The following is a 23,861-nucleotide window of genomic DNA, read 5'->3' on the forward strand; positions in this document are numbered from 1 at the left end:
TCGTGGTCCCGGGGCTGCGGATCACTCTCCCAGTGGTGGCTGGCACCTGAGCGCGGGCGCTGGGGATCCCAGCCGGAGGGAGCGGGGGCCCAGCCCTGGAGACCCTGGAGCGACGGCCCGGGGCGGGGCAGAGGATCGCCGCCATCTCCTGGGCGGGCCCCAGGGGCGGTGCTTTGCGGGGCAGGTACCGCGGCTCCGCCCCCATCCGCAGGGCTGCTCGGCCTCCGGCTGGGCGAGCTAATCACCGCGGCCCAATGAACACAAGGCCCAACCCTTCCCGCCTAGGATCTAGAGACGCTACCCAAGGAGAGCCGGTGGTGACTTCTTGCGTTGGCCACTGCCTCACCTGCAAGAGCGCTCCGACTTAATCCTGAGACCAGCTTCCCACGGCTCTCCCCCTCAGCGTCCGGCCCTCCCCGTACTGCACCTAACTGCAACTGGCACCCGCGATTCTAAACGCCAGAAACGTGTCAGAGGGACCCGAGGCCACCAGGGTCGTGAGGACCCAGGATCCAGCGAACATGGTAACCTGCATACCACCCTCCGAGCAAATCGGCTGTGCCAAAGGAGATTCGCGAGTTTATTGTACTGAAGATACCGGGGACACTGACGCTGTGCGGGTTACAGACTGCGGGAGCCCTGAGGACAGTGGACCACAGAATGAGCCAGGCTACTGCAATTCAGAGGACTCGGGGCAGCTGATGGCCTCCTACGAGGGTAAAGCTAGGGGCTACCAGGTGCCTCCTTTCGGCTGGCGAATCTGCTTGGCTCACGAATTTGCAGAGAAAAGGAAACCCTTTCAGGCCAACAACGTCTCTCTAAGCAACTTGGTGAAGCATTTCGGTATGGGCTTGAGGTGAGTAGATTCCGTTGCCTAGAATGCCTTGATTCCTTTGTTCCCACTCAAGACTCCCTGCGAAAGTGGGAAAGGGTGGACGCCTGGTTCCAGTCAAGTATGCCACATCCCCTGCACTCTTTAGTCCTGCAGTTTTTGAGGGTGGGACCTCCTTCTTTTCCTAGCATCTTGTCTTCTCCGCCAGAAAGAGAAGGAATGTGTAGTCCTGTAGTCAGGCTTTCCTAGTTAGGCTCCCTCCCAAGCACTTCCTCCTTCCCAGACTTCCTTGGAGATTAGCTATACTTTGTAGCAAGGTACAAGTCCGGTTTTCTGTAGTACTTGATACAGTGTTTTGTTTTTCGAGGAAGAGGTTCTCCGGCCTGCATTCCCCTCAGTGGCGTATGCTGCTTCGGGCCCAGCATTCATCTGCTTCCTTTCTCAAGCTCTGATTCCTGGCTGTTGTCAACCTCTGTATGTGACAGGCGGCTTCTGATACAAAGAAGCAAGGTTGGAATTGGGCAAAGCAGTGCACGCTGTAGTGCCACCTACTTGAGGGGCTGAGACAGGAGGATAATTTGAGCGTGGGCATCACAGTGGGGGAGAGCTGGGCCCCACTGAAATCCTTCCCCGGACCTCTAATGGTGACTTCTACCAGTGATGCCGGAGCAGCCCCAGTGCTCTTGTGGGTCTGTCCAAGCCAGCCTTAGCTTTTCCTCCTACCCCAGAGGTTACAAACACTCCAGAGCCCGTACTATGGAACCTTCTGGATTCTCCACTGAGTTCAAAGACTAGTGATGAGGGACCATACCTAGTAACAGCGAACAGATGGAGATGAAGACAAAGAGCACCATTCTGAGTCAGTTCACATAGAAACACAGCACTGGGGAGGGAGGTATAAAAGTTGAGAAACTCAGCCCCCAAAGCCTCTAAAATAGGGAAGCCTTCCTTGCCCCAGGCAGTGCTGTGGGACTGTGGTGGGAAGGCCACTTACCTAACCCTAGCCCTGGGCAACTGGCAGGCCTGGTGCTGCTGGGACATCTGGCTCCTGTGGGCAGCCTATCTCAGAGAATCATCTCTCCTGGCCCTATTTGAAACTGACTGTATTACTTTTTTCTTGTCTCCATGATCAAAACCAGACAAAAGTAACTTAAGGGTTTATTTTGGCTCACAGTTTGAGACTGCACACTGTCATGGCAGAGAACACACTGTGGCACAGCCAGTAGCAGCGAGCAAGGAAGGGTAGAACTCTGCTATCTTCCTCCTCCTTACTCAGTCCAGGACTTCAGCCCATGGGATGGTGTCACCCACAGTTGAGGTGTACCTCTCTGCATCAATTAGCCGAATAGAACCATTGCTCATAGGCATGCTTGTCAAGTTGTCAGTAAAATTAGCAATCCTAGTGTTCCAGTCCAGCTTGGACTCCAAAAGCCTTTGTATCAAATTGGATTTCCGGACTGAGACAGGCACCATGGGTGGCATGTGATGAGGAAAAGGGCAAGAACAGGTGTACATTCATCCTAGCTACTGACCATGAGCGAGTCACAGAGGCCTCAAGCTCTTGCTCAGCCCCTTGGACCTTGGCTCCCCATACTTTGATAGGGTGGGAATCACCCACACAGAGCTTATGGAGTGGGATGAGGCCCTACATTGAGGAGAAAGCAGAGGCGAGAATTCAGAAGGATCATTTCTGAGCTGGGATTGACATTACAGGGAGAACTGAATATGTCAGGGTGCCCCTCTAGCGAGGAGACCTGAGGGCACCCTGTCAGGAGTGCTGGCAGAATAGGTATCGGAGTCTCAGCTTAGTGAGAGTTCAATTGCGCGTCCTTTAGCCAGGGTTGCTTAATAAATATTTACTACCAAATAGTCCTTCGTTTGGCCTATTTTCCTACCTTGTAATTCTCCAATCCTTTCTGCTTTCTCATTGCTGTCCTATTTCTTCTAAACTGGCGAGGACTTTCAAGCCTTACTACCGTAGCACCTTACCCTCTGTCTCCCATGCTTTTACCCTGCCCCCAGAAGGCACCACTTCTATTCTTTTTACTATATTTCTCCCCTCCCAACTCTTGCTCCAGTCTGCCGTCCACTGCTCCACGCCCACTGTTCGTACATCCATTCACTTACAAGTTCATCAGATACTTACGGGCTGCAGGCCCTGTGCCTTGCCCCATGCTTAGAGCTGTGGGTGACATTCAGCCAGTCTTGGTCACTGTCCCTTAACACAAGGAACGTAAACATTTGTCATGCTCATGTGAGGAACACACTGCAATTACAAGGCAGTGTCATTAGGAGCTGAGATGTGTGTGACAGGCATCATACCTGTCACAGACGTCCCACTTGATGGCTTCCTTATCTGTTAGGCTATTTGCTCTTTCCATGATTCCACACGGTTCCTAGGGCAGAAGTTATTCCCATTTGTAGGTGAGAAAACAAAAGCTCGAGGGCTCATGGGCCTAATAATTTGCTTGCTGTGACTGAACGGTGGGCACAAAATGATTGGCTAAGGAGAGTGGGCATGGGGAAGACTGATAGGGCTTGCTTAGTGGCCCATCCTGAGTGAGAGTGTATGAGGAATAAGGTTAGAAGGCAGGCTGAGGCAGATGTGCTAGCCTTGGAACTGCAGACATCCACTCACATGTGACCGTCCTCATCGCTCTCCTGTGAGCACAGAGCAAGGAGCAAGAACAGGAAAACACTGTGACTTTTCAGAAAGCTTTACTGTGGTGGGTATTCTGACTTTGTTTTGTTCTCTTGAGACAGGTTCTCACTCTGATGCCCAGGTTGACCCAGAACTCACCATGTAGCCCAGGCTAGCCTCAACCCCAAGTGTGATCCATCATGCCCAGTTAATTGATTGGGTTTCTGGAAAAGCAAAATCTGAAAACTTAGTTAAATGCTAAAGGGGGCAGGGGTAGGGCTTAAGAGGAAATGGTCTAGGATCTATAAATATTTATCTTCAGCTGAGATGGTATATTCTCTTAATTTTTTACCTTTTATAATGATAAATAAAAATCATTTTTAAAAGAGGAAGTCCTTTTGGCAACCTCTACTTGTTTGGAATCAGGGGGATGGGTAGAGGAGGATGTAGCCAGGGAGGGGCAACTGGGCCTTCCAGCACAGACAAAAGCTCCTGTGGTTTGAGCTAAAACAGTGCTGTGGGGGCTGGAGAGATGGCTCAAAGATTAGCAGCACTGACTGCTCTTCCAAAGGTCATGAGTTCAAATCCCAGCAACCACATGTTGCCTCACAACCATCTATAACAAGATCTGTATACCTAATAAATAAATCTTTAAAAAAACAAAAAAAAACCAAAACAAAACAGTGCTGTGGAGTTAGAACAGTCACTTTCTCTCAGAATGGCGAAAGCAAGCATCGTACACTAGTGCCTGGGCAACTGGGAAGAGAGGGATTTGAACTGGAGTAATCCAGAGGAAGACAGCTTGGAAGATACAGTTTATTGTTTGAGACGGTCTCACCATGAAGCCTGTGCCAGCCTCACACTTGTGATCCTCTGCCTCAGCCTTCAGGATGCTAAGATTATTATAGGAATGGTCATGGAGGTTGGCATCCGTGGGGCATCACAGTGGGTGACAAGGCAAAGGGAGAGGACTGCAGCTGGTAAGAAACAGCCCACTTAGGCTGAGGGGTGGTGCACACCTTTAATCCCAGCACTCAGGAGGCAGAGGCAGGTGGCTGGCTAGCCTGGTCTAGAAAGGAAGTCCAGGACAGCCAAGGCAACACAGAGAAACCCTGTGGCGGGGGGGGGGGGGGAGGGGAACAGAGAGAGAGAGACAGAGAGAGAAAGAGAGAGAGAAGGAAGGAAGGAAGGAACGAGCAAGCCCACTTACCTTCTACTCACATTGACACTTGCCCCTCAGGTACTTGAAATGGTGGTACCGGAAGACTCAAGTGGAAAAGAAGACCCCTTTCATCGACATGTTGAATTGTGTACCCCTGAAACAGATCTATGGTGAGTCTCAGCCCAGCTGCCCTTTGCCGAGAGGGCCTCACGTCCGTGAATCCATAGAGTCAGGCAAAAGGGCTTCTAGCTTATGCATGCCACATGCATGGCTCCACTTCATAGGTTTCCAGAGCCCAGGCAGGAGACGTGGGCTTGCTTTCTTCCTCCAATTCTCCACTAACCATCTTAACTTCCTTTGTAGGTTGTCCCTTGGGTGGCATTGGAGGAGGCACTATCACCCGGGGCTGGAGAGGACAGTTCTGTCGTTGGCAGCTTAACCCTGGAATGTACCAGCACCAGACAGTCATTGCAGACCAAGTAAGAGCCAGGAAAGGGAGTAGGGGTAGGGTAGCCAAAGGAGTGACTCTTGGCAAGCATAGGATGTGACAGACATCCAATGATCCAGTTCAGTAGACACTTTCAGGATGCTGAGCCCAGCCTGTGCTAGGATGGACAGACAATGGGTTAAGATGAACACAGAACATATGTTCCTTGAAAGACTAAACCCGCTGATAATTCCCATGCATGTCTCCTGCCTAGCTCAGTCTTCTGAGAACTAGCTCAGCCAGTACCCAGCAAAGAGTAGACAATCCCTGGGTCATTTAAACTGGCTAAATGAACATTTGCAACTGTGTGGGGTGGTGCATCCTTACTTGGGGGACAGATGTAAAAAGAAGAGGAGTTCAAGGCCAGCCTTAGTTAGGAAGTAAGGCTGAGACTAGTCTGGATGACCTAAGACCCTGTCTCTCAAAACAGGGGTGGGCGGGGGGGGGGGGAGGGCAGGGGGAGTGGTGAGATGGCTCAGTAGGTAAAACCACACAGGCCTGACATCCCTGGACCTACAGGATGGGAGGAGAGAACCTCCATGCATAACTTGTGTAGACTGTTCACTATGGCATCCGCATGCTGTGGCATGGGTGTGAAAGTCAGAAGACAGCTTGTAGGAAGAAGTTGGCTCTCACTTTCCACCATGTGGGCTTGGAAATTAAACTCAGGCTGTTCGGCTTGGTGACATGTGCCTTTGCTTGCTTAAACCATCTTGGGCTGGCTCGAAATTTTTTTTTTGTTGTTTTGTTTTGGAGACAGGGTTTCTCTGTGTAGCCTTGGCTGTTCCTGGAGTGTCACTTTGTAGACCAGGCTGGCCTCGAACTCACAGCCATCCACCAGCCTCTGCCTGCTGAGTGCTGGGATTAAAGGTGTGCGCCACCACGCTCAGCACTGGCTTGAAACTTTATTTTTAAAAAAGAACATTTGAGAAGACCAGAAGAAAGAAAACAAAGTCTAAAAAGTCATTGTGATAAAAAGATGTCCAAGCCAGGCATGATGGCACACACCTTTAATCCCAGCTCTTGGGAGGCAAAGGCAGGCAGATTGCTGTGAGTTCCAGGACAGCCAAGGCTACATAGAGAAACCCTGTCTTGGAGAAAAAAAAAAAAAAAAAAAAAGATGTCCAGCACTAAGTCTCCCTACCTGGATTTGTAAACCTTTAGGCAAAGGTGAGCCCCCGGCTGCATTTCTCTAGTGGTTGCCCAAGACTCCCCATGTCCCTGGGAGTCTCTGACCTTCCTCACGTTCCTATGTCCCTTCTCTCTGACCTTCTTCACTTTTCTAAAACTTCACGTTTTTCATTTCTATTTCTGTATCTGGGCCTCGACTGACAGTATATGAACTGCCCTTCACCATGACCTCCCTTTCTGATCCCCTTTTCCTGAGAGATACCTCCAGCTTTCAGTTTATCTGTGAAGGACAGATGACTGGCCATTCCTAAACCATTGATGACGTATCCTTCTCTTCTCAATTAGGTTCAGTGGCTGTGCTCAATGTCTGAGCTCCACCCCCAGCCCACACCTCATCTCTTCTGTATTCCAAGGGGCATGTCTTTCGGAAACATGGCTCTGCAGTGACTATTGCCTGTATACTGTGTCAATACACTGTGATGGGCTTTGGGGACATTTATATTAAAAACAGTCCTACAAAGTACCATTAGCATTATTTCACAGATGAGGAGTCGGAACCCAGAAGGCATTAGTAACATGCTCAAGGCAGCGTGGTAGGGAAAGGATGCCACTCAGAGTCAGCCCTTCTTGCGATAAGGAGCTGGTCTTAACCATTTGTACTTCACCAACAACATGAAAAATTATTTTATGGCCAGGCCCATATCTGTAAGCCCAGCACTGAGATAGGAGGATCACCAGTTCAAGGCCAGCCTGAGCCACAGAGCAAGACTCTATCTCAAAAGATAGAAGAAAGAGAAAAAAAAAATCTTCTATATGATAAAAACACCAAGCGTAGTTGGGAACTAACAAAAGAGCTACTAAGCCCTCAGCATTCCTCCTCTCTGGAGGCTGCAGTTTTACTGGAGAGAGAAATAAAACTTGGAAAACATGGAAACTGCCACTGTGAGAGTGCGTGCTCTGCTAGTGACCCAGACAACACTGCAAAGACTTTATTTGCTCTTTGCACACACGCCAGCTCTGTGAGGTCCACTTCTGTAAGCTTGAATTGGCCCCTGCCTTCAGATTAAGCCATGGGACAGTTGGGGACACAGGATAGCAAATAAAAACAATGACGTAACTTACCAAATACTAGGATAAAGAGGAATGGCACAATCAGCATGGCTCCATGTTGGAAGGAGGAAGAGGGCGTGTTTGACTTAGTCCTTGAAAGATGAGGCGATGACTATAGGCAGAGTCTTGAAGGTGTTTGTGTGACCAGAGCGCCCATGAAGAGGCAGAGGCCAGGCTATTCGGGCTTTGAAAGCCAGGTTAGAGTTTAGCATTGAGTGCTTTAGGAGTCAGTGAAACATTCTAAGCAGGGATTGGCACATACTTTGTTAGATCATTTTCTGCTACCAAGAGGCAGAGCTAGTACAGGCCTGACTAAGGTACTGAGATCAGGCATGAAGGCAGAGGCAGGAGACATGATGGGGGCTCACGGAGCTGGAAGGAAGGCCTGAAAGACAATCTAAGGCTGTAGATGACAGCCCGAGAAGGGAGGAGTGTTTTAGGGGAGGAGACCAGAGTGTCACTTGTTCTAGCCTGTCTGCTTTTTTGATCAAGTTTACAGTATGCTTGCGGCGGGATGGGCGGACTGTGTATCAGCAAGTTCTGTCCCTGGAGCGTCCAAGGGTCCTGCGCAGCTGGAACTGGGGCCTGTGTGGTTGCTTTGCTTTCTACCACGCCCTCTATCCCCGAGCCTGGACAGTCTATCAGCTTCCCGGCCAGAGTGTCACCCTCACCTGCCGCCAGGTCACACCCATCTTGCCCCATGACTACCAGGTGAGGCTTCCTCCAGATCCACCGCTGCTGCCGGTTTTGTGAACGACACACTGGTTCCCTAGCTTTCCAGATCTTCTGGTCCACCAGTTTCCTGGGAATATTGGAGATGCAAGGAAGATGGAAGGGGGTCTAGTGGGGAATATTTGAGAAGGTTCTCTTATGCCCATGGCTGGTCCTGAGGAGTGAGTGGAGCCACACATGGGGACACTGAGACTGAGTCCAGTCTTTTATCCCCAGGACAGCAGCCTCCCTGTAGGCCTCTTTGTGTGGGACATAGAAAACGAAGGAGATGAAGCCCTGGATGTGTCCCTTATGTTCTCCATGCGGAACGGACTAGGAGGTGAAGATGACGCCCCAGGAGGCTTGTGGAATGAGCCATTCTGCCTGGAACAGGACGGGACGACCATACAGGGGTTACTCCTTCACCATCCAACCCCTCCAAACCCCTACACCATGGCTGTGGCTGCACGATGCACGGTAATGGAGGAGTCCACTCTATGCTGCCCCCTGGGAGCCCCTGCCCTCACAGCCTGGACCCGAACCTACTCCCTGTCCCATAGTCTCGTTTCGTCAACTCCTCACAGCCCTCAGTCTCTGGCACTCAGACGTGACAGTGTAGAAGAGATGTGCCAGTAAGAATCCAGTGTGCAGGGCCGGGCGGTGGTGGCGCATGCCTTTAATCCCAGCACTTGGGAGGCAGAGGCAGGTAGATCGCTGTGAGTTCGAGGCCAGCCTGGTCTATAAAGGGAATCCAGGACAGCCAAGGCTACACAGAGAGACCCTGTCTCGAAAAAAACAAAAACAAACAAACAAAAAAGAATCCAGTGTGCTTGTACCTGCCCTCACAGAGTCTTTGGCTCCTTAACAGGCAGATACCACAGTATCCTACATCACAGCCTTTGACCCTGACAGCACTGGGCAGCAGGTGTGGCAGGACCTACTGCAAGATGGACAGCTGGACTCCCCCGCTGGTGATGGGGGCTTGGCTGGGAGGTGTTGGGAACAAAGGCTGTGTCCTGTCTTAGGACCAGGGTGGAAGGCCCTCGAGTTAGCAGTTCCCAGCTGTGGGGCTCATGGAGGTGCCTGTGCTGATTCCTCTGTGCTTCTTAGGCCAAAGCACCCCAACACAAAAAGGAGAGGGTGTCGCTGGGGCTGTGTGTATCTCCAGGAAGCTGCCACCACGAGGTCGGTGCTGCCTGGAGTTCTCACTGGCTTGGGACATGCCTAGGATCGTGTTTGGAGCTAAGGGCCAGGTCCACTACAGGTAAATGCAGGGACCCACAGGCCCCGGGCTCTGGCCAGAGCACCTGTTCTTACGCTTTCTTTCCATCCCAGGCGGTATACACGGTTCTTTGGTTCAGATGGTGACGTGGCACCTGCTCTCAGCCACTATGCACTGTGCCAATATGCAGACTGGGAGAAGAGAATCACGGCATGGCAGAGCCCAGTGCTGGATGACAGGTGCTAGCGAGTCCCCTTGTACTTTCTGCTAGGCACTTAACTCCAAACAGGATGATCTGTCTGCCCATCATCTGCCCAGGGACCAGGCAGTAGGGCTGTGCCGGGACTCACTTAGTGCCCCTACTCCTCTGAACTCTAGAATCCAATCCTTTATTTCTCAGAAGCTCAAAAGATCTTTTCCCTCCTCTTGGCTTCCCAGATCCTTACCTGCCTGGTACAAATCTGCACTGTTCAATGAATTGTACTTCCTGGCTGATGGAGGCACAGTATGGCTGGAAGTTCCTGAAGACTCCCTACCAGAGGAGCTGGGAGGGAGCATGCATCAGCTTCGCCCCATTCTGCAGGACTATGGGCGATTTGGCTATCTTGAGGGTACGGGTTGCTGGTGGGCTGAGGTGTGTCAGGCTGGCTAGGGTCCTGCACAGCCCAAGATGACAGATTTTGCCTATCCCAAGGTACTGATGGGAAGGGATAAATGGTGGCCATGCAAAGTTGACTGTGCCCTCCTTCTAATTTCTGAAGAGTGCCCAAGGGGAAGCTTGGATACTGGCAACAGTGTCTGTCTCATTCCTACAGGCCAGGAGTATCGCATGTACAACACATATGACGTCCACTTTTATGCTTCTTTTGCCCTCGTCATGCTGTGGCCCAAACTTGAGCTCAGTCTGCAGTATGATATGGGTGAGAGTAACTGGCCTCAGCTTTCTTTACCCTTGAGCCTTTGTTGTCTCTCAGAGGCCATGTCCTTGCCCTTCCCCTGAGCATACCTGTACCTTGCTTATTAGTTCTTCTCTGGGGTCACCCACACAGCACCTGCCCACTCCCTGCTTCCCTCACATACTTGTGTCTGCTCCCCCAGCTCTGGCAACTTTCAAGGAGGACCTGACACGGCGACGGTACCTGATGAGTGGTGTGATGGCGCCTGTGAAAAGGAAGAACGTTATCCCTCACGATATTGGGGACCCAGGTAAGATTCCGCTACCCCAACGTCAGCTTCCATCTATCAACTTTTATGCCCTCTACCCTGTCCACCAGTGGAGACAAACCAGGTCCCCTCCCCTCCAACAGATGACGAGCCATGGCTCCGGGTCAATGCATACTTGATTCATGATACTGCGGACTGGAAGGACCTGAACCTGAAGTTTGTGCTGCAAGTTTATCGCGACTATTACCTGACGGGCGATCAAGGTTTCCTGAAGGACATGTGGCCCGTGTGTCTGGTAAGGAATGAGTAGTGTCCCGTCTACCAGGGACATGGCTGGTGTCCTGGGAGAACTCAGATGGCTGGTATCTTTCTTAGAACCTAAGTCTTCAGTGTCTTGCCCCTCTCTAGGCTGTGATGGAATCTGAAATGAAGTTTGACAAGGACCAAGATGGCCTCATTGAGAACGGAGGCTACCCAGACCAGACCTATGACGGATGGGTCACCACAGGCCCCAGGTTTGGGGGTGGGGGTTTCTAGGTCTGAGGTGGGGAACTGGGCACCATAGGACAGTAGTGCTCATTCATGGGAGGGGCTGGAGCTGCCAGTCTCACCCAGCCCCTGTCCCTGAGCAGTGCTTACTGTGGAGGGCTGTGGCTGGCAGCTGTGGCTGTGATGGTTCAGATGGCTATTGTGTGTGGGGCCCAGGACGTCCAGGAGAAGTTTTCTAACATTCTCTGCCGAGGCCGAGAAGCTTACGAAAGACTTCTCTGGAATGGTGAGTAAAAGCAACCTGGGACATCTTAAGCCAACTACAGGGACACAGCAGCGTCACTTTGCCCTTCCTCTACTCCAGGCCGCTATTACAACTATGACAGTAGCTCCCACCCTCAGTCTCGCATCGTCATGTCCGACCAGTGTGCTGGGCAGTGGTTCCTGAGGGCCTGTGGCCTAGGAGAAGGGGACACTGAGGTGAGAGACTAGAAAAGGCAGAAAGAGGGGCTCCCTGGAGGCGGGAAGCACGTATAAGAGACTCTGCCCCTGCTCTTCCTCCTCCAGGTATTTCCTACCCTGCATGTGGTCCGTGCTCTCCAAACCATCTTTGAGCTCAACGTCCAGGCCTTTGCAGGAGGAGCCATGGGGGCTGTGAATGGGATGCAGCCTCATGGTGTCCCTGATAGATCCAGTGTACAATCTGATGAAGTTTGGGTGGGTGTGGTCTACGGGCTGGCAGCCACCATGATCCAAGAGGTAATACAGTCCTTTTCCATCCCTTCATCATTTGTAATGGATCCAGGAAACTTCCTCTAAATTTATTTATTTCCATTAAATTTATCCCAAAGACACCCTAATGCCACCTTATCTGTCCATAGAGCTCCCTTTTCCCTGCTCCACATTCCACCTCTTGCCTTTAGGGCAAACGGCCCACTATTTTATCTGCTAGGCTAAGCAGTAAGTGTCCCAAGAGAGCCAGTTATTATGTATGACTTCTACCTCTCCCCACAGGGCTTGACTTGGGAAGGTTTCCGGACAGCTGAAGGCTGTTACCGCACCGTATGGGAACGCCTGGGCCTGGCTTTCCAGACCCCAGAGGCGTACTGCCAGCAGCGAGTGTTCCGCTCCCTGGCCTACATGCGGCCACTGAGCATCTGGGCCATGCAGCTGGCCCTGCAACAGCAGCAGCATAAAGAGAGCAGCAGGCCAGTGGTCACACAGCGGACAGGACTCAGCACAGAGCCTGAATGTGGACCAAAGAAACCTTTGTCAAGCCTGAGTCCAGAGTGACTCTGGACTGTGAGGCCCGGCCTCTGCACTGGTCTGCGCCCCGTCCTCCCACAACTCCTGCAGCCCTGAGCCAACTGGACAATCGTGCCCCTGCCCTTCTTCCTCCTGACTGTGCCAGTAACAAGGGGCTGAGGAACCACTTATTTATTTCTTACCCTACCCGCTGCTTCGGTGGATGAAATATTCAAAGCCAGTACATTTCTCCAAGTCAATTCTTGGGACAACAGATAAACACAGGTATCAGTAAAAGACCCAGAAAACTAGTAAGTGTGGTGCGTCTGAGTTCCCAGGCATCTAGTGGGGCACAGGAGCAAAAGCCAGCTCCCCTGCTCCTTGCTGTTTGAAGACAGACAGCAGGCCTCAGGCTGAGGACTCCCAGACCCTCATCTAGCCTGAACACCTGCCCTGCAAGATGACAGAAGGGCTGCGGGCAGGTAGCCATGCCCCATTTTCTGAAAGATTTGCCTGAAGGGGAAGGTTGGGGCCTGAGGTCTCTGAGGAAAGATCAAGGAGTGGCCAGTCCAGGGGCGCCTCTGCCTGAGGTATGTGGTAAAGTAGGCAGAAGTTGGCAGCCAGGAGCATGTGCTCTGAGCGACCCAGCAACTGGTGTGTGCTGTGCTTCGGTAATTCTGGCTGCAGGGCAGGCAGCTGCTGCTCCTGCTGCTGACGGTCCTCACTGGGGAGGGCACGAAGCTGGCGGTGCAACACTGAAGAGACAAAGACTGGTCAGGAGACAACACCAGGAAAGCCCTCTATCACAGCCCACGCCCTCAGGTGTGCTCTTACCGACATACTCAGCTGGCACGCGCCCCCTTGTGTCAGAGGAGTACATAGCAGGTACCAGAAGAAGACAGAAAGAAAACAGGAGGACCTAGAACACAGGAAAACGGAGATGAAGGGCTCGGGGTCATACAGCCTGGTTCTGCCAAGGAAAGGCTCTCTCATCCCGTCCTCACCAGGACACACGTGCTGCCACTGCTGGTTTTGTTTGCTATCTCAACCACCATGGCCTGAAGTTTCCTCAGCTGACCTAGAAGGGACCTAAGGGAAGAGAAGAAACAGTGGTGAGCATGCCCTGGACTACCACCCTGAGGTGTAGTGAACGCTCCTGTTTAAGGCCCCCCACTCCACTGCTGCAGTGGATCCAATCTCTTAACTTCCTTGCCATTTCTCCCCCAAATAACTTCTTTGTGCACAAATGCCTATAGTTCCTTATTGAAACAAAAAATAAAATTTCTCTACCCTGACTTAAACAAATACCTCCAAGAAAACTTCTCCAAGGCTGATCAGCTACGCATGCAGCCCTCCCGCGGACAGTATGCACCTTCTGGGTGCACCCCATGCTAGAGATAACTGTTTTCTCTCCACCTAGAATGTTTTACCCATCCAGTCCCATCCCCATAACTGCAACTGCTCTGATGCTGGGGACCTCTATTCAGTCTTTTACTTCTTCTTTCTTTATCTTGAGCCTAGTTTCTCCTCAGCTTCTTGTAAAGTGATTCCCCTTGACTTGAGTTTGAGACCTGGTGAATGCCAACCACCAGATTTTTGCATTTAGGAGTTATCCAGTTAGAAATCATGTAGAACAGTGGGAACAGTGAGAAAGCATTAAGAAATTTATAACGAGGCTGGAGAGATGGCTCAGTGGTTAAGAGCACTGTCTGCTCTACCAGAGGTCCTGAGTTCTATTCCCACCAACCACATGGTGGCTCTCATCCATCTAGAATGAGATCTGATGCCCTCTTCTGGCCTGCAGGTGTACATGCAGATAGAGCACTCATATACTAAATAAATAAATATTTTCTTAAAAAAGGAAGGAAGGAATTTATGACTATTAATGGTCGCTTACAGATTCTGTTCCTCTAGAAGTTGTACTTTGTTCTGCAGCTCCTGATTCTGGGCAGTGTATTTCAAGACCCTGGAGGACAACATAGATAACATGTCCGTGTCCTCCCTTCAAAAACATCAGGCTTCTAACTCCCCCCACCCCACGGTCTTTCTTTCTTACCTGCTCTCCAGCCCCCTACATAAGGCTTCTAACCCCCTCACGATCTTTCTTTCTTACCTGCTCTCCAGCCCCCTACATAAGGCTTCTAACCCCCTCACGATCTTTCTTTCTTACCTGCTCTCCAGCCCCCTACATAAGGCTTCTAACCCCCCCATCTTTCTTACCTGCTCTCCAGCCCCCTACATAAGGCTTCTAACCCCCTCACGATCTTTCTTTCTTACCTGCTCTCCAGCCCCCTACATAAGGCTTCTAACCCCCTCACGATCTTTCTTTCTTACCTGCTCTCCAGCCCCCCTACATAAGGCTTCTAACCCCCTCACGGTCTTTCTTTCTTACCTGCTCTCCAGCCCCCTACATAAGGCTTCTAACCCCCTCACGGTCTTTCTTTCTTACCTGCTCTCCAGCCCCCTACATAAGGCTTCTAACCCCCCCATCTTTCTTACCTGCTCTCCAGCCCCCTACATAAGGCTTCTAACCCCCTCACGATCTTTCTTTCTTACCTGCTCTCCAGCCCCCCTACATACACCTTCTTCTTCTTGCGGCTTTCTTGAGCTGCTCTCTTGTTGCGAATCTTCCTCCGTACTCGTTTTAGAACTTGTTCCTCCCCCTAAGAGAAGATGGGGAAAAGGCCACCCAAGGTGTATTATTATATGCCTGTATATTATTATGTACCTGCCTACATTACTTAGGTGTGTTGGAAGGCAGCTGAGTTCAACGTCTTCCTAATCAAAGACTCCACAGCTTCTCTGATCAGTAGGCATTCACCTTCTGTGTGAATGGATCCAAGGGCTGGTGCTCAACACTCAAAAGCTAGACTTGGGGGGTGGGGGAAGTTCAAGACAGGGTCTCTCTGTGTCGCCTTAGCTGTCCTGGACTCACTTTGTAGACCATGCTGGCTTCAAACACACAGAGATCCGCCTGCCTCCTGAGTGCTGGGATTAAAGGTGTGAGCCACTACTCCTGGCCTAGACTTTTTTTAATTACTACTTTTATGTGTAAGATGTTTTGCCTGTATGTATGTCTATGTATGATTTGTGTGCCTGGTACCACATAGGCCAGAAAAGGGCGTCAGACCTCCTGGACTGGAGTTACTGACAGTTGTGAGCTGCCATGTGGCTGCTAGGGCTTGAACCCCGGGTCCCCTAGAAGAACAGAAAGTGCTCTAAACCACTGAGCCATCTTTCCAGCCTCTAATTTAATTAATTTTTAAAAATTCCTCTTAAGCTAGGTGTGGTGGTACATGCTTATAACCTAGGCACTGGGACAAGCACTGCTACATCCAAATCTCACTGGGTGGTGGCCAGTGTGAAGGAGGACCAGACAGTTACTGTCCTGGGGACAGCAGCTCTATTGATAATTTCCAAATTCCATTTTCTTTCCTATTAATACATTGCTCCCTCATCTTGTAATGGTGGGGACAGGGATCAGTGTTTCGTGTAGTCCTGAACTTGCCTGAACTCAACATGATGGATGCTAAGGCTGGCCTTTAACTCCTGAACCTCCTGCCCCAAATAACTAAAGGTCTATATAACCAAAGGTTCCGTGAAAACATTTAAAAGGCAAAAGGTAAATGACATATAAACGTTTGCTACAAAAACTAGCTGCAGTAGCAAATGCCTACAATTCCAGCATACACTTTGGGACGTGACTTTGAACTTGTGAAGACCTTTCTATCTCTGCCTCCAGAGTGCTGGGACTATAGAGGTGTTGAGCCACCGTGCCCAGCTTTGCCAATTGTTTTTGTTAGACTGGTCCAGAGCCTCTCAAACACTTCTACCATGGAGCAAGAGGTGATGTGCTACAATAACACTAGACTTTGTCAAGGCCCTTCATTTGCAGTCCATTTCGCGGCTCTGTACTAATGCTAGCTGACATTTTCAAAATTATCTCTTGTATGTGCTTGTGTGGAGATCAGGGCACTTGGAGGAGTCAATTCTCTCCTTCTACCATGTGGGTCCCAGGGACAGATACCTGATCATCAGGCCTGACAGCGAGGGCCTTTTCCTACCGAGCTGATGATTTTGAAAGGGACACCAACATGTGACCAAGCCCCACAAGATCTGGATCTACCCTGGCATCTAGCCTATTCTCTCTACCTGTCCCAGGTTCCCACTGGCAGCAAGTCGGCTTGGTTCCTGACCTCAGTCCTTTTTCAAGGGATTGATAGAAATAAACGGAGTTTGCCTACTTGGGGTCACCCTAACCCCCTCCAGCTTTTGCTCCACCAACAGGAACATTACCTTAGTGAGAGGAAGTGTTGAGGGCAGAGTAAGCCCCTCCTTCTCCAAGAGCCTCTTCTCTTCCTCGGTCAGTACCAGCCTAGAAATCTCCTAAGGTTGTAGAATATAGTGGAGAGAGAAAAGCATGGGGATGTCAGGGCAGAATGGGCGAATCCTGGCCCTCTGCAAGGGGAGGTAATCCTGACAAATCAAGTCCAGTAGTACCTGCTCTGCTGCTGTTTCCTCCACACACAGTGGAGTTACGTGGAACCCCTCCCTTTGGAAGCTCCCAGTATCTGCAAAAGCGAAAGTGGGACTAGCTAGGCTTGTGAGCTCTCTCTCTCTCCTCGCCCCCATGGCGTAACATTTCACACTCACCTAGATCTATGGAGACATGCTCCTGTGGGAGGGAATAGCTGTGGTCATGGCGAACCGAGGAGTTGGCAGAGCTGAAAACATCCAGCGACGCCGAGGGACTGAGCAGAGAGCTCAGGAAATCCTCTACCTCCCAGTCGCTCAGTGCTTGCAGCGAGTTCTAACAAATTCAAAGGGCCCTTGCTTTATCTCCGTACCCTGGGTCTCACAGCCGTCGTCGCTAGCTTCCCCACTCTGAACGCCCACCCACCTCGGAAGGCGGCAGCTCCAAGTCCAGCGGAGCCTCCACGTCCTGCTCAGTCGCAGCCCACAAATCTCCGCTTCCCTCAAGCAGGAAACCCAGCAGGTCCTGATCACCAGGATCCAAAGCTAGCAGGTCCTGATCACCAGGATCCATCTGGGATATCTACGGATAGAAATCCCTCCACGCAGATCCAGCCTCCGAACGTTAGGCACGGCCGCTCTCGGTCTGTCAAGCCGGCTCTGCTTACCTTCGTCACTCCCGGCCGTGGGCCTCAGCGGTCACTATAAACCACAGCCACCTCCCAACTTCTAGTCTCCTCAGCTTCCAACACAACGGAAGTGATGCTCACAGTCCCGTGGCATCCTGGGACTTGGAGTTCCCGACTCCAAGTCGGAAGTGGTTCTTGGACTAAAGCCACGTCCCGCGGGCTATGCAAATTGTGCGGACGTTCCGTACAGCTTCCCACACCCCAGGGCGGGGATTCTGAGGATCCGGCCCCGCCTTCGCCGCGAGCTAGGAAAAAAAAAAAAAAGAACTTAAAGAGTCTAAAATCAGAACTCCGGCTCTGTTCGTTCGGGCGTTCTCTCTCCAGCGCGCCGCGCCCTCGCTTCCTGCTGGGGAGGGGCGGCCAGGCTTCGCGGGCGTACGAGCATCGAGAGCTGAAAGCCAGAGCAGCTTCCTGCGGTCTCGGCGACCATAGAGCGCGGGCCCAGGGCGCCGCCGGCGGGTGGGGGAAACGTCTCCAGGACGGAAGTGGACCAAGAGTGTCGAAAGGGAGGGCGAGGCCGGAGCCCCGCGAGCGACCGGGAGAACAAGCAGGGTAGCGGGCCGGCGGGCGGGGCGCAGAGCCGGGCAGCGCAGGTAGGCCGGGGCGGGCTGGGCCCGAGCTTCTAGGTGGGGCGGCGGGCGGGGCGGGCGGGCCCCCCCCCCAATCCTCCTGCACATCCTGTGTCCGGTCCGGTTGGGGAGGTCAGCGTCTCCCAGTGCGTTTCGGTTTGGGTTTGGAAGTAAGCTAGCCGTATGGCAAGTGGCAGGCCCTTTTCGTTCGTGGGAGTAGGCAGTTCTCTGTCTCGGCTAGGTTTTTGGGGAGGAAGGCGTAGGAATGGGATGGCTGTGGGGCACTGGGCGGGGATGGGCTTTGGTGCTAGCCGATCAGTGAGTCTATGGTTAGGAAAAGCTTTGGGTGAGTTTGGGGTTAGGCGCGGCCGGGTTTAGGAAGGAAGCAAGGGTCCCTTTAGAAGTTGAAAGAGCTGGACCACCTTTAAAACTTTAGCTGCATGGTGAGTCAAGTCGGCTTCGCGTGTGTGACATTTAGATTGAGGTCAGTTATTTTGTTTTGCGGACCGAGCAGCGCAAGTCAGAGTACAGGGTCGGGTTTAAGGATCAACAACGGGAATTGGCTTAGAAGCCCGTTTTAGGGACTAAAGGCCGTTGTCGCGGTCAGTATTAAGAATAAACAGTGAAGAGGTGAATTAGGAAGCAAGTTAGAAGTGAGCTTTGGGATTAGGGGTCAGTATTTAGGGTTGGGGGATCTGGGCCTAGAGTTAAAAAAAAACAACTAAATTATTATGTATGAGTGTCTGCTAGGAAAGGGATGAATTTCAAAGGACAGTGAATTCGGAAACACACCAAAGTCAGGACTAATGTTAGGGATTTGGTGGCACCGTTGGGGATTGAGGTGGCAGCTACGGTTGAACAGGTAACATTTAAGAGGCTGGCAGCAAGTAGCCGCCTTTGTTTTCTGGCGAGGTCTCTCATTCCTGTGTAATCACACAGGCTTCTTTTACCCAAAGAGGTGACAGGCTAACTTCAGGCCAGAGGCCTGGACTTCAGCTGGAACTGCCAGCATCTGGGACTCCGGCTTTCTGAGGGTTATCCGGACTGTGCTGTGCACTAGGTGGGAGGTGGGAAAATGGAAAGAGACCCAGGAGTCAGACAAGATCTAGTCATGAGTGAGGAAGGCTAGGTAGGGAAGAGGAGGCCCGTGACTGAGGGAGAAGCTGACCAAGGAAACACTGTTGTCAACTGGGTTCTGACAGTTGAACTCCACAGCGTCCCTCCGCCTCTCAGCCCTCCATGGCCCTATGCTGCACACCTTTTATACTATAGATACTTTCTTGGTCTTTTAGCGCTTTTCCTGTTGTTCATCTTAACCCTCCGTTTCCCACTCTCTTTCCCCATCTCTTACACATCCTCCTTTAGCTTCTGTCCCTCAGACCTAAGCTTTCGCATCATCACAGAGCACTATCTCATACCTGCATGCCACCCGGTCACCTACTGAGCACCCTTCCCCTGCCCCCCAGCTCTTGCTGTGTGTCCCCTTGGCCTCTGAACTGCCTTTAACTTCTAGGTCCAGTTGTAGATCCCCTTCCCCCACTCCCCAGCGGAAAAGAGGAAATGATACCCAAAGAGGAAACTGGGTCTTGCTGATCCCACGCCCAGCCAGGCCACTGACCACACCCCCATGTCACTCCTAACTTGACCCTGCCACTGACCACAGCGCTATCCCCTGCCCAGCCTGATTCAACCACTGGATCTGCCCAACGCTGCCCCTCCTCCCAAGTCCAGGGTTACTTAAACACTTGTCAGCGTCCCTTCACTACTCCCACCCCAGCCTAATTTAGCCACTTACCACATCCCTAGCTCTTCTGGAACTCCTGACCTGGCCTCTGACCTCACTCTTGTCCTTCCCCAAGTTTAGTCACCGTCCACAGAATCTTCCTTCTTCCCCACGTGGCTCAGTTGCTCGCCTGCTCACCAGAAGTGTCTGTTTCCTACCATCTCCTTTCCAGTCTTTTTGTTTTTTAACCCCCAGTCATCCCCAGTCACAGCCTGATCATGTCAGTAACCCCACCTACAGACACCACCTCAGGGCATCCCTCTTTCCCCGAAGCTGCACCCCCCCCCACGTCCCACCCTAGCCTAGCCCCACCCCTCCCCTGCTGGTTTTACTAACCCTGATGCTGTCTTGCCAGTGCATGGCTGCGGGGCACAGGAAGCTGACAGAAGAGGCTCAGGCATCAGTGTGCCTTTCTTCTCAGTGGCAGCTCCTCTCCACACAGCTTCCACTCTGCTTTATAGTCTCCTGTACTAACACGATCTCCTCCTAACTTGGCCCCAAAGTTGCGCTCAAATCCAGTTCTGGGGATGCCCCTGTTCTTAGCTGCCTTGACCCCCCACACACACCTCCCATCTCCTCTCTCGGCTTTTGCCTTTCGATCTTAACCCTGACTTGCCCACCACTGCTCCCTTGCAGGTGCCCTGTGCTTCAGCCAGCTTTGCCTACTCACTTTCCTGAATGTTCCTCCACGATTTCCTGCTTCTCCGCCTTTGCTAATGCTATTCTCTCTGCCTGGGACACCACCTTTGACTCGTCTTCAGCAGACCTAATGGAGAGAGCTTGGCTTTGGAGGCAGAGAGACCTGGGTCCGGATTTTGGCTTCACAACTTACTGTTCGGACAAGAACTTTGGAAAAGTATTTTAACATTCTTGAGCCTGGGTTTCCTTATCTGTAAACATGGAAATACCAACACCTACCTTGCAAGGTTGTTGTAAGGATTAACTGAAATTATGTATACAATGCAATTATAGTCAATAAATGACAAACCATTATTACTTTTCATTATCTTCATGGTTTTAAAATCCTAACTTCAAATGATACCTTTCATGGATGCTTTTCACTGCCACTTCCCTAACCTAAAGGGATCTCTTTTCTGACCATACATGTTTTGGCTCTTTTCACATCCTGCCCTCTGTTGTAACTCTTTATTTAGCTTATCCACCCACCTGGAAGGCTTGCAACCTACAGAAAGCAAAGTCTAGGTCTGATTCATCTTGGGTCCCAGCCACTGAAAGTTTGGCCGAGGGCCTTCCCACAACAGGCCCTCAAAGAACGCATGGAGGGAAAACGTGTGCATAACAGAAGGGGAGATATCAGGGACCTGGGCGTCGGGGCCTGGTGCACTGGCGGAGAAATAGTGTGTGTCATGTGGTACCTACAAGAAGATAGATCTTTTGTAGGGGCCGTGAACCCAAGTTCAGATCCATGTAGAGGCAGCAGGTAGTTTTGTGGCAAAGAGTCCTGTGTCTAGGCGCCTCGGTGAAGAATGAAAATACGTGTATGGATATGGAGATTGTGTTGGAGGAAGTCAGGTCCAGCCCTTCAGCTGCCCTGTCCAGCCCTAAATGAGCCTCCAGCAGCCCGAGGCCGGATATGTCAGTCTCACCCACAAACCCCTCCCCCCTCCCAGTGGTTGAGGACTCAGAGGCCAAATTTGGTAACAGACTGAGTGTTATTCCCCCAACCCTCTTACATTCTGACTCTGTCTCGGCTTTCTCTCTCCCTTTGCCCTCTTCTGTAACTCCCTATCTTTCTGCAGTTCCCTCTTGAAGGTACCTGCACTGATGATATTCCCCCATATACCCCAAAATTCCTCAGTCCTGGTATACTTGCATTCCATTCCTTGCTGGGATTTGACCTCCTGTACTCCACTCCCCCCCCCCCAATTGCCCAATGCCTCTGGAATGCATCTCAGGAATGTATTGAGGGAGGAGGAGTTCTCTGGGAGGGGGACTTGGGGGGGGTGTTGTTGCTGTTCATAAAACATGATAAAAAGGGACCAGAGTTCTCAGATCAGGACGGGGAGCGTCTACTCATAGTTCCAGGGGTCTTGTCCTTTGCCACCCGATGTCCAATGCCTTGACTTCCTTCTCTCCCACTTAATCGTATGGATAGCCTAGAGGTTAGGGCAGGCATGACTCAACTCCCTTATCAGGGTCTCAGCAGAGGAAGAAGTGGGGATCCTTACGTCCGGAGGAAGTGGGGGCAGCGGGGCACACATGCAACTTCAGCCTAGGCTGAGCGCCCTTCCAGTCCTGCTCCGGCTCCCCAGACTCTGCTTCTCTGACCCTCCAGCCCTCACGCTCCCACAGCCAGGTCTGCCCCGCCACTGGGAAATGAGGAGGGCAGAGAGGTGGGATGGAGGAGGTTGGGAGGGTCCTCTGACGGGGGTAATGGAGAGCGAGCTCTGCTACTTTTCTTTTGCAGTCCTGGACTGTGTATATGCTCAGAAACTTTCTCCTAGCCATTGATCCTGGTATTTCCTCCATCTGTGTCTGCTTTCTATCAAGGCTTTGAACTCTCCCGACCCATCTCTCCCAACCTCATTATCCTCTCTCTGCCCTTTCTGACTTACCTGGGTCTCAGATGCCTTCTATATGGTGACACCCGCCTGGTTACCACCTTTTACCCCTAGTCCTGCTTACCCAACTCAGCCTAGCAAGTTTTCCAGGTGGGGACTGGGAAGCTGCATTCCCTGCCTTTCTTGGTTAAGAGATACTAATCCCGTAGTGCACTGGGCCACATCATCAGGCGCCGGGCAGAACTGTCCTCCTGGTCCTGTTTCACCCTGCTGCTCATGGTGGCTTCTTTAGCCCACTGAGAAGCAGTGGCTGGAAGGTAGAGGAAAATGGGAGCTGGAGTTTCAAATGGTGAGGTGCACTAGGTGCCTAGTGAAGACGGAGAGCTGTCTGAGGAGGGCTTAATGAAGAGAGCACATGAGCGCTACCGTAAGACTTGAGTATCAACTTGGTGACTTAGAAGGACCGCCGACTGAGTTTAAAAGTCTCGGCTCCTTGTCTTGATGGCATTGAAACTTTCTCCTCTCCAGGGTCATTTCAGAGCCTCCTAGACAGAGAATCATAGTGCTGCCTTGACTGCACAGCTCACTGGGAGACCCTGCATGTACCGTTCAGGGTAGAAGAGAGCAGGACCCTGGTGTGCTAGCGACAGGCTGCTTGCAGGAGTCAGAAGCCCTGGGATTCTGCATTTTTGCCAAGAAGAAAGCAGAAGCTCTGAGAAGGAAGGTCACGTGCTGGGTCAGGACAGCACTCTGAAAATCCCAGGGCAGAATAGGAGACAAAGGGAAAAACTGACCCCAGAAAAGTAAAAAACAAGCAGAGGCGGGGTAGGAAAAAAAGGTGAGCAGGAACAAGAGGCACTTAGAACCAGAAAGCAAATTCCAGTGGTACAGGCTAGACAGTGTCCTCAGGTGACACTGCATTTCAGGCCTGCTATTGTACTCTAGAGGCCAGCCTCTCTCTGGGATGTCTTAAATGGTGAAGACTAGCTGTCTTTCACCTTTTGAAAGTATTAAATAGGACAAACAGCCTACTACTCTGCTGCCGTGAGTGCCTTAAAAGTCCTCTCTTTGGAAGACTGGTGTGGTGCGCGCCTTTAATCCCAGCACTCGGGAAGCAGAGGCAGGCGGATCGCTGTGAGTCTGAGGCCAGCCTGGTCTACAAAGGGAGTCCCCAGGACAGCCATGGCTACACAGAGAAACCCTGTCTCGAAAAACAGAAACAAAACAAAACAAAAAAAAGTCCGCTCTCTTCCTCTCTCTGGGACGCCAGTGAGGATATATTCTAACGCTCTGGTGCCACTGGCCAGGTATAACCAGGCTGAAGAGCAGAAGCCGCCGCCATGGTTGCGCTTTCGCTGAAGATCAGCATTGGGAATGTCGTGAAGACGATGCAGTTTGAGCCGTCCACCATGGTGTATGACGCCTGCCGCATAATTCGGGAGCGGATCCCAGAGGCCGTGGCTGGCCCTCGTGAGTCTGGCTGCCTAGGTGGCGGGCGGGGGACTGAGGGGGGGTTGTGACACAGAAATCTTCCACCCCTTGATCTCAGCTCCTGGTCTTGAGGCGGTGTCCCCTCGCCTCTCAGGCCTGGACTCCAAGGTTTCCTCTCCTCTTCAAGTCCAAGGTCATGG

The 23,861-nt window shown here is 51.7% G+C and overlaps 3 protein-coding genes across 8 annotated transcripts in view; 2 read left to right on the forward strand and 1 right to left on the reverse strand.

Annotated features, from left to right (window-relative positions):
• Positions 1–521: 521 nt before the first annotated feature.
• On the forward strand, positions 522–12,505 carry GBA2 (glucosylceramidase beta 2; the record flags this gene model as incomplete). Of its 2 annotated transcripts, XM_084791535.1 has the most annotated exons (17): positions 522–856; positions 4,714–4,805; positions 4,999–5,114; positions 7,856–8,074; positions 8,312–8,551; positions 8,943–9,045; positions 9,185–9,338; positions 9,410–9,535; positions 9,735–9,907; positions 10,112–10,216; positions 10,395–10,502; positions 10,604–10,755; positions 10,869–10,975; positions 11,093–11,235; positions 11,314–11,429; positions 11,517–11,708; positions 11,964–12,505. In XM_084791535.1, the coding sequence occupies 17 exons, from the start codon at positions 522–524 to the stop codon at positions 12,240–12,242; spliced, it is 2,760 nt and encodes a 919-aa protein (XP_084647661.1). In that variant the 3' UTR covers positions 12,243–12,505. The 2 variants fall into 2 exon arrangements, with proteins under 2 accessions (XP_084647661.1, XP_084647662.1); XM_084791536.1 differs by lacking the exons at positions 522–856; positions 4,714–4,805; positions 4,999–5,114 and having other exon boundaries at positions 7,878–8,074; positions 8,317–8,551.
• CREB3 (cAMP responsive element binding protein 3) lies at positions 12,437–17,448 on the reverse strand. Of its 4 annotated transcripts, XM_084791539.1 has the most exons (10): positions 17,336–17,448; positions 17,095–17,250; positions 16,848–17,004; positions 16,695–16,765; positions 16,491–16,580; positions 14,751–14,857; positions 14,092–14,160; positions 13,199–13,283; positions 13,029–13,113; positions 12,437–12,949 (listed from the first exon to the last, which is right to left on the reverse strand). In XM_084791539.1, exons 2-10 carry the CDS (start codon positions 17,239–17,241, stop codon positions 12,630–12,632), a joined length of 1,131 nt encoding a protein of 376 aa, XP_084647665.1. In that variant the 5' UTR covers positions 17,242–17,250; positions 17,336–17,448; the 3' UTR covers positions 12,437–12,629. The 4 variants fall into 4 exon arrangements, with proteins under 4 accessions (XP_084647665.1, XP_084647664.1, XP_084647666.1 ...); XM_084791538.1 differs by having other exon boundaries at positions 17,095–17,423; XM_084791540.1 differs by lacking the exon at positions 14,092–14,160 and having other exon boundaries at positions 17,095–17,426.
• Positions 17,449–17,800: 352 nt separating this feature from the next.
• The window catches only part of TLN1 (talin 1), a 32,532-nt gene continuing 26,471 nt past the window's right edge, over positions 17,801–23,861 (forward strand). For both annotated transcript variants that reach the window (XM_084791529.1, XM_084791530.1), the window contains exons 1-2: positions 17,801–17,949; positions 23,538–23,700. In XM_084791529.1, coding sequence (XP_084647655.1) covers positions 23,571–23,700 — 130 coding nt within the window. In that variant the 5' untranslated portion in view covers positions 17,801–17,949; positions 23,538–23,570. The remainder of the gene's footprint in view (positions 17,950–23,537; positions 23,701–23,861) is intronic.

Source organism: Acomys minous (assembly GCF_964271855.1).
Source record: "Acomys minous genome assembly, chromosome: 8".
Lineage (NCBI taxonomy): Eukaryota > Metazoa > Chordata > Mammalia > Rodentia > Muridae > Acomys > Acomys minous.

Excerpts from the sequence above, each read along its gene's own strand:
- CREB3 (XM_084791539.1), bottom strand. The coding sequence starts at position 17,241 with ATGGATCCTGGTGATCAGGACCTGCTAGCTTTGGATCCTGGTGATCAG. Across the intron at positions 17,005-17,094 it reads TGGAGCTGCCGCCTTCCGAG|AACTCGCTGCAAGCACTGAG; the intron begins GTGGGTGGGCGT and ends TGAATTTGTTAG. Across the intron at positions 12,950-13,028 it reads CGTGCCAGCTGAGTATGTCG|TGTTGCACCGCCAGCTTCGT; the intron begins GTAAGAGCACAC and ends TTGTCTCTTCAG.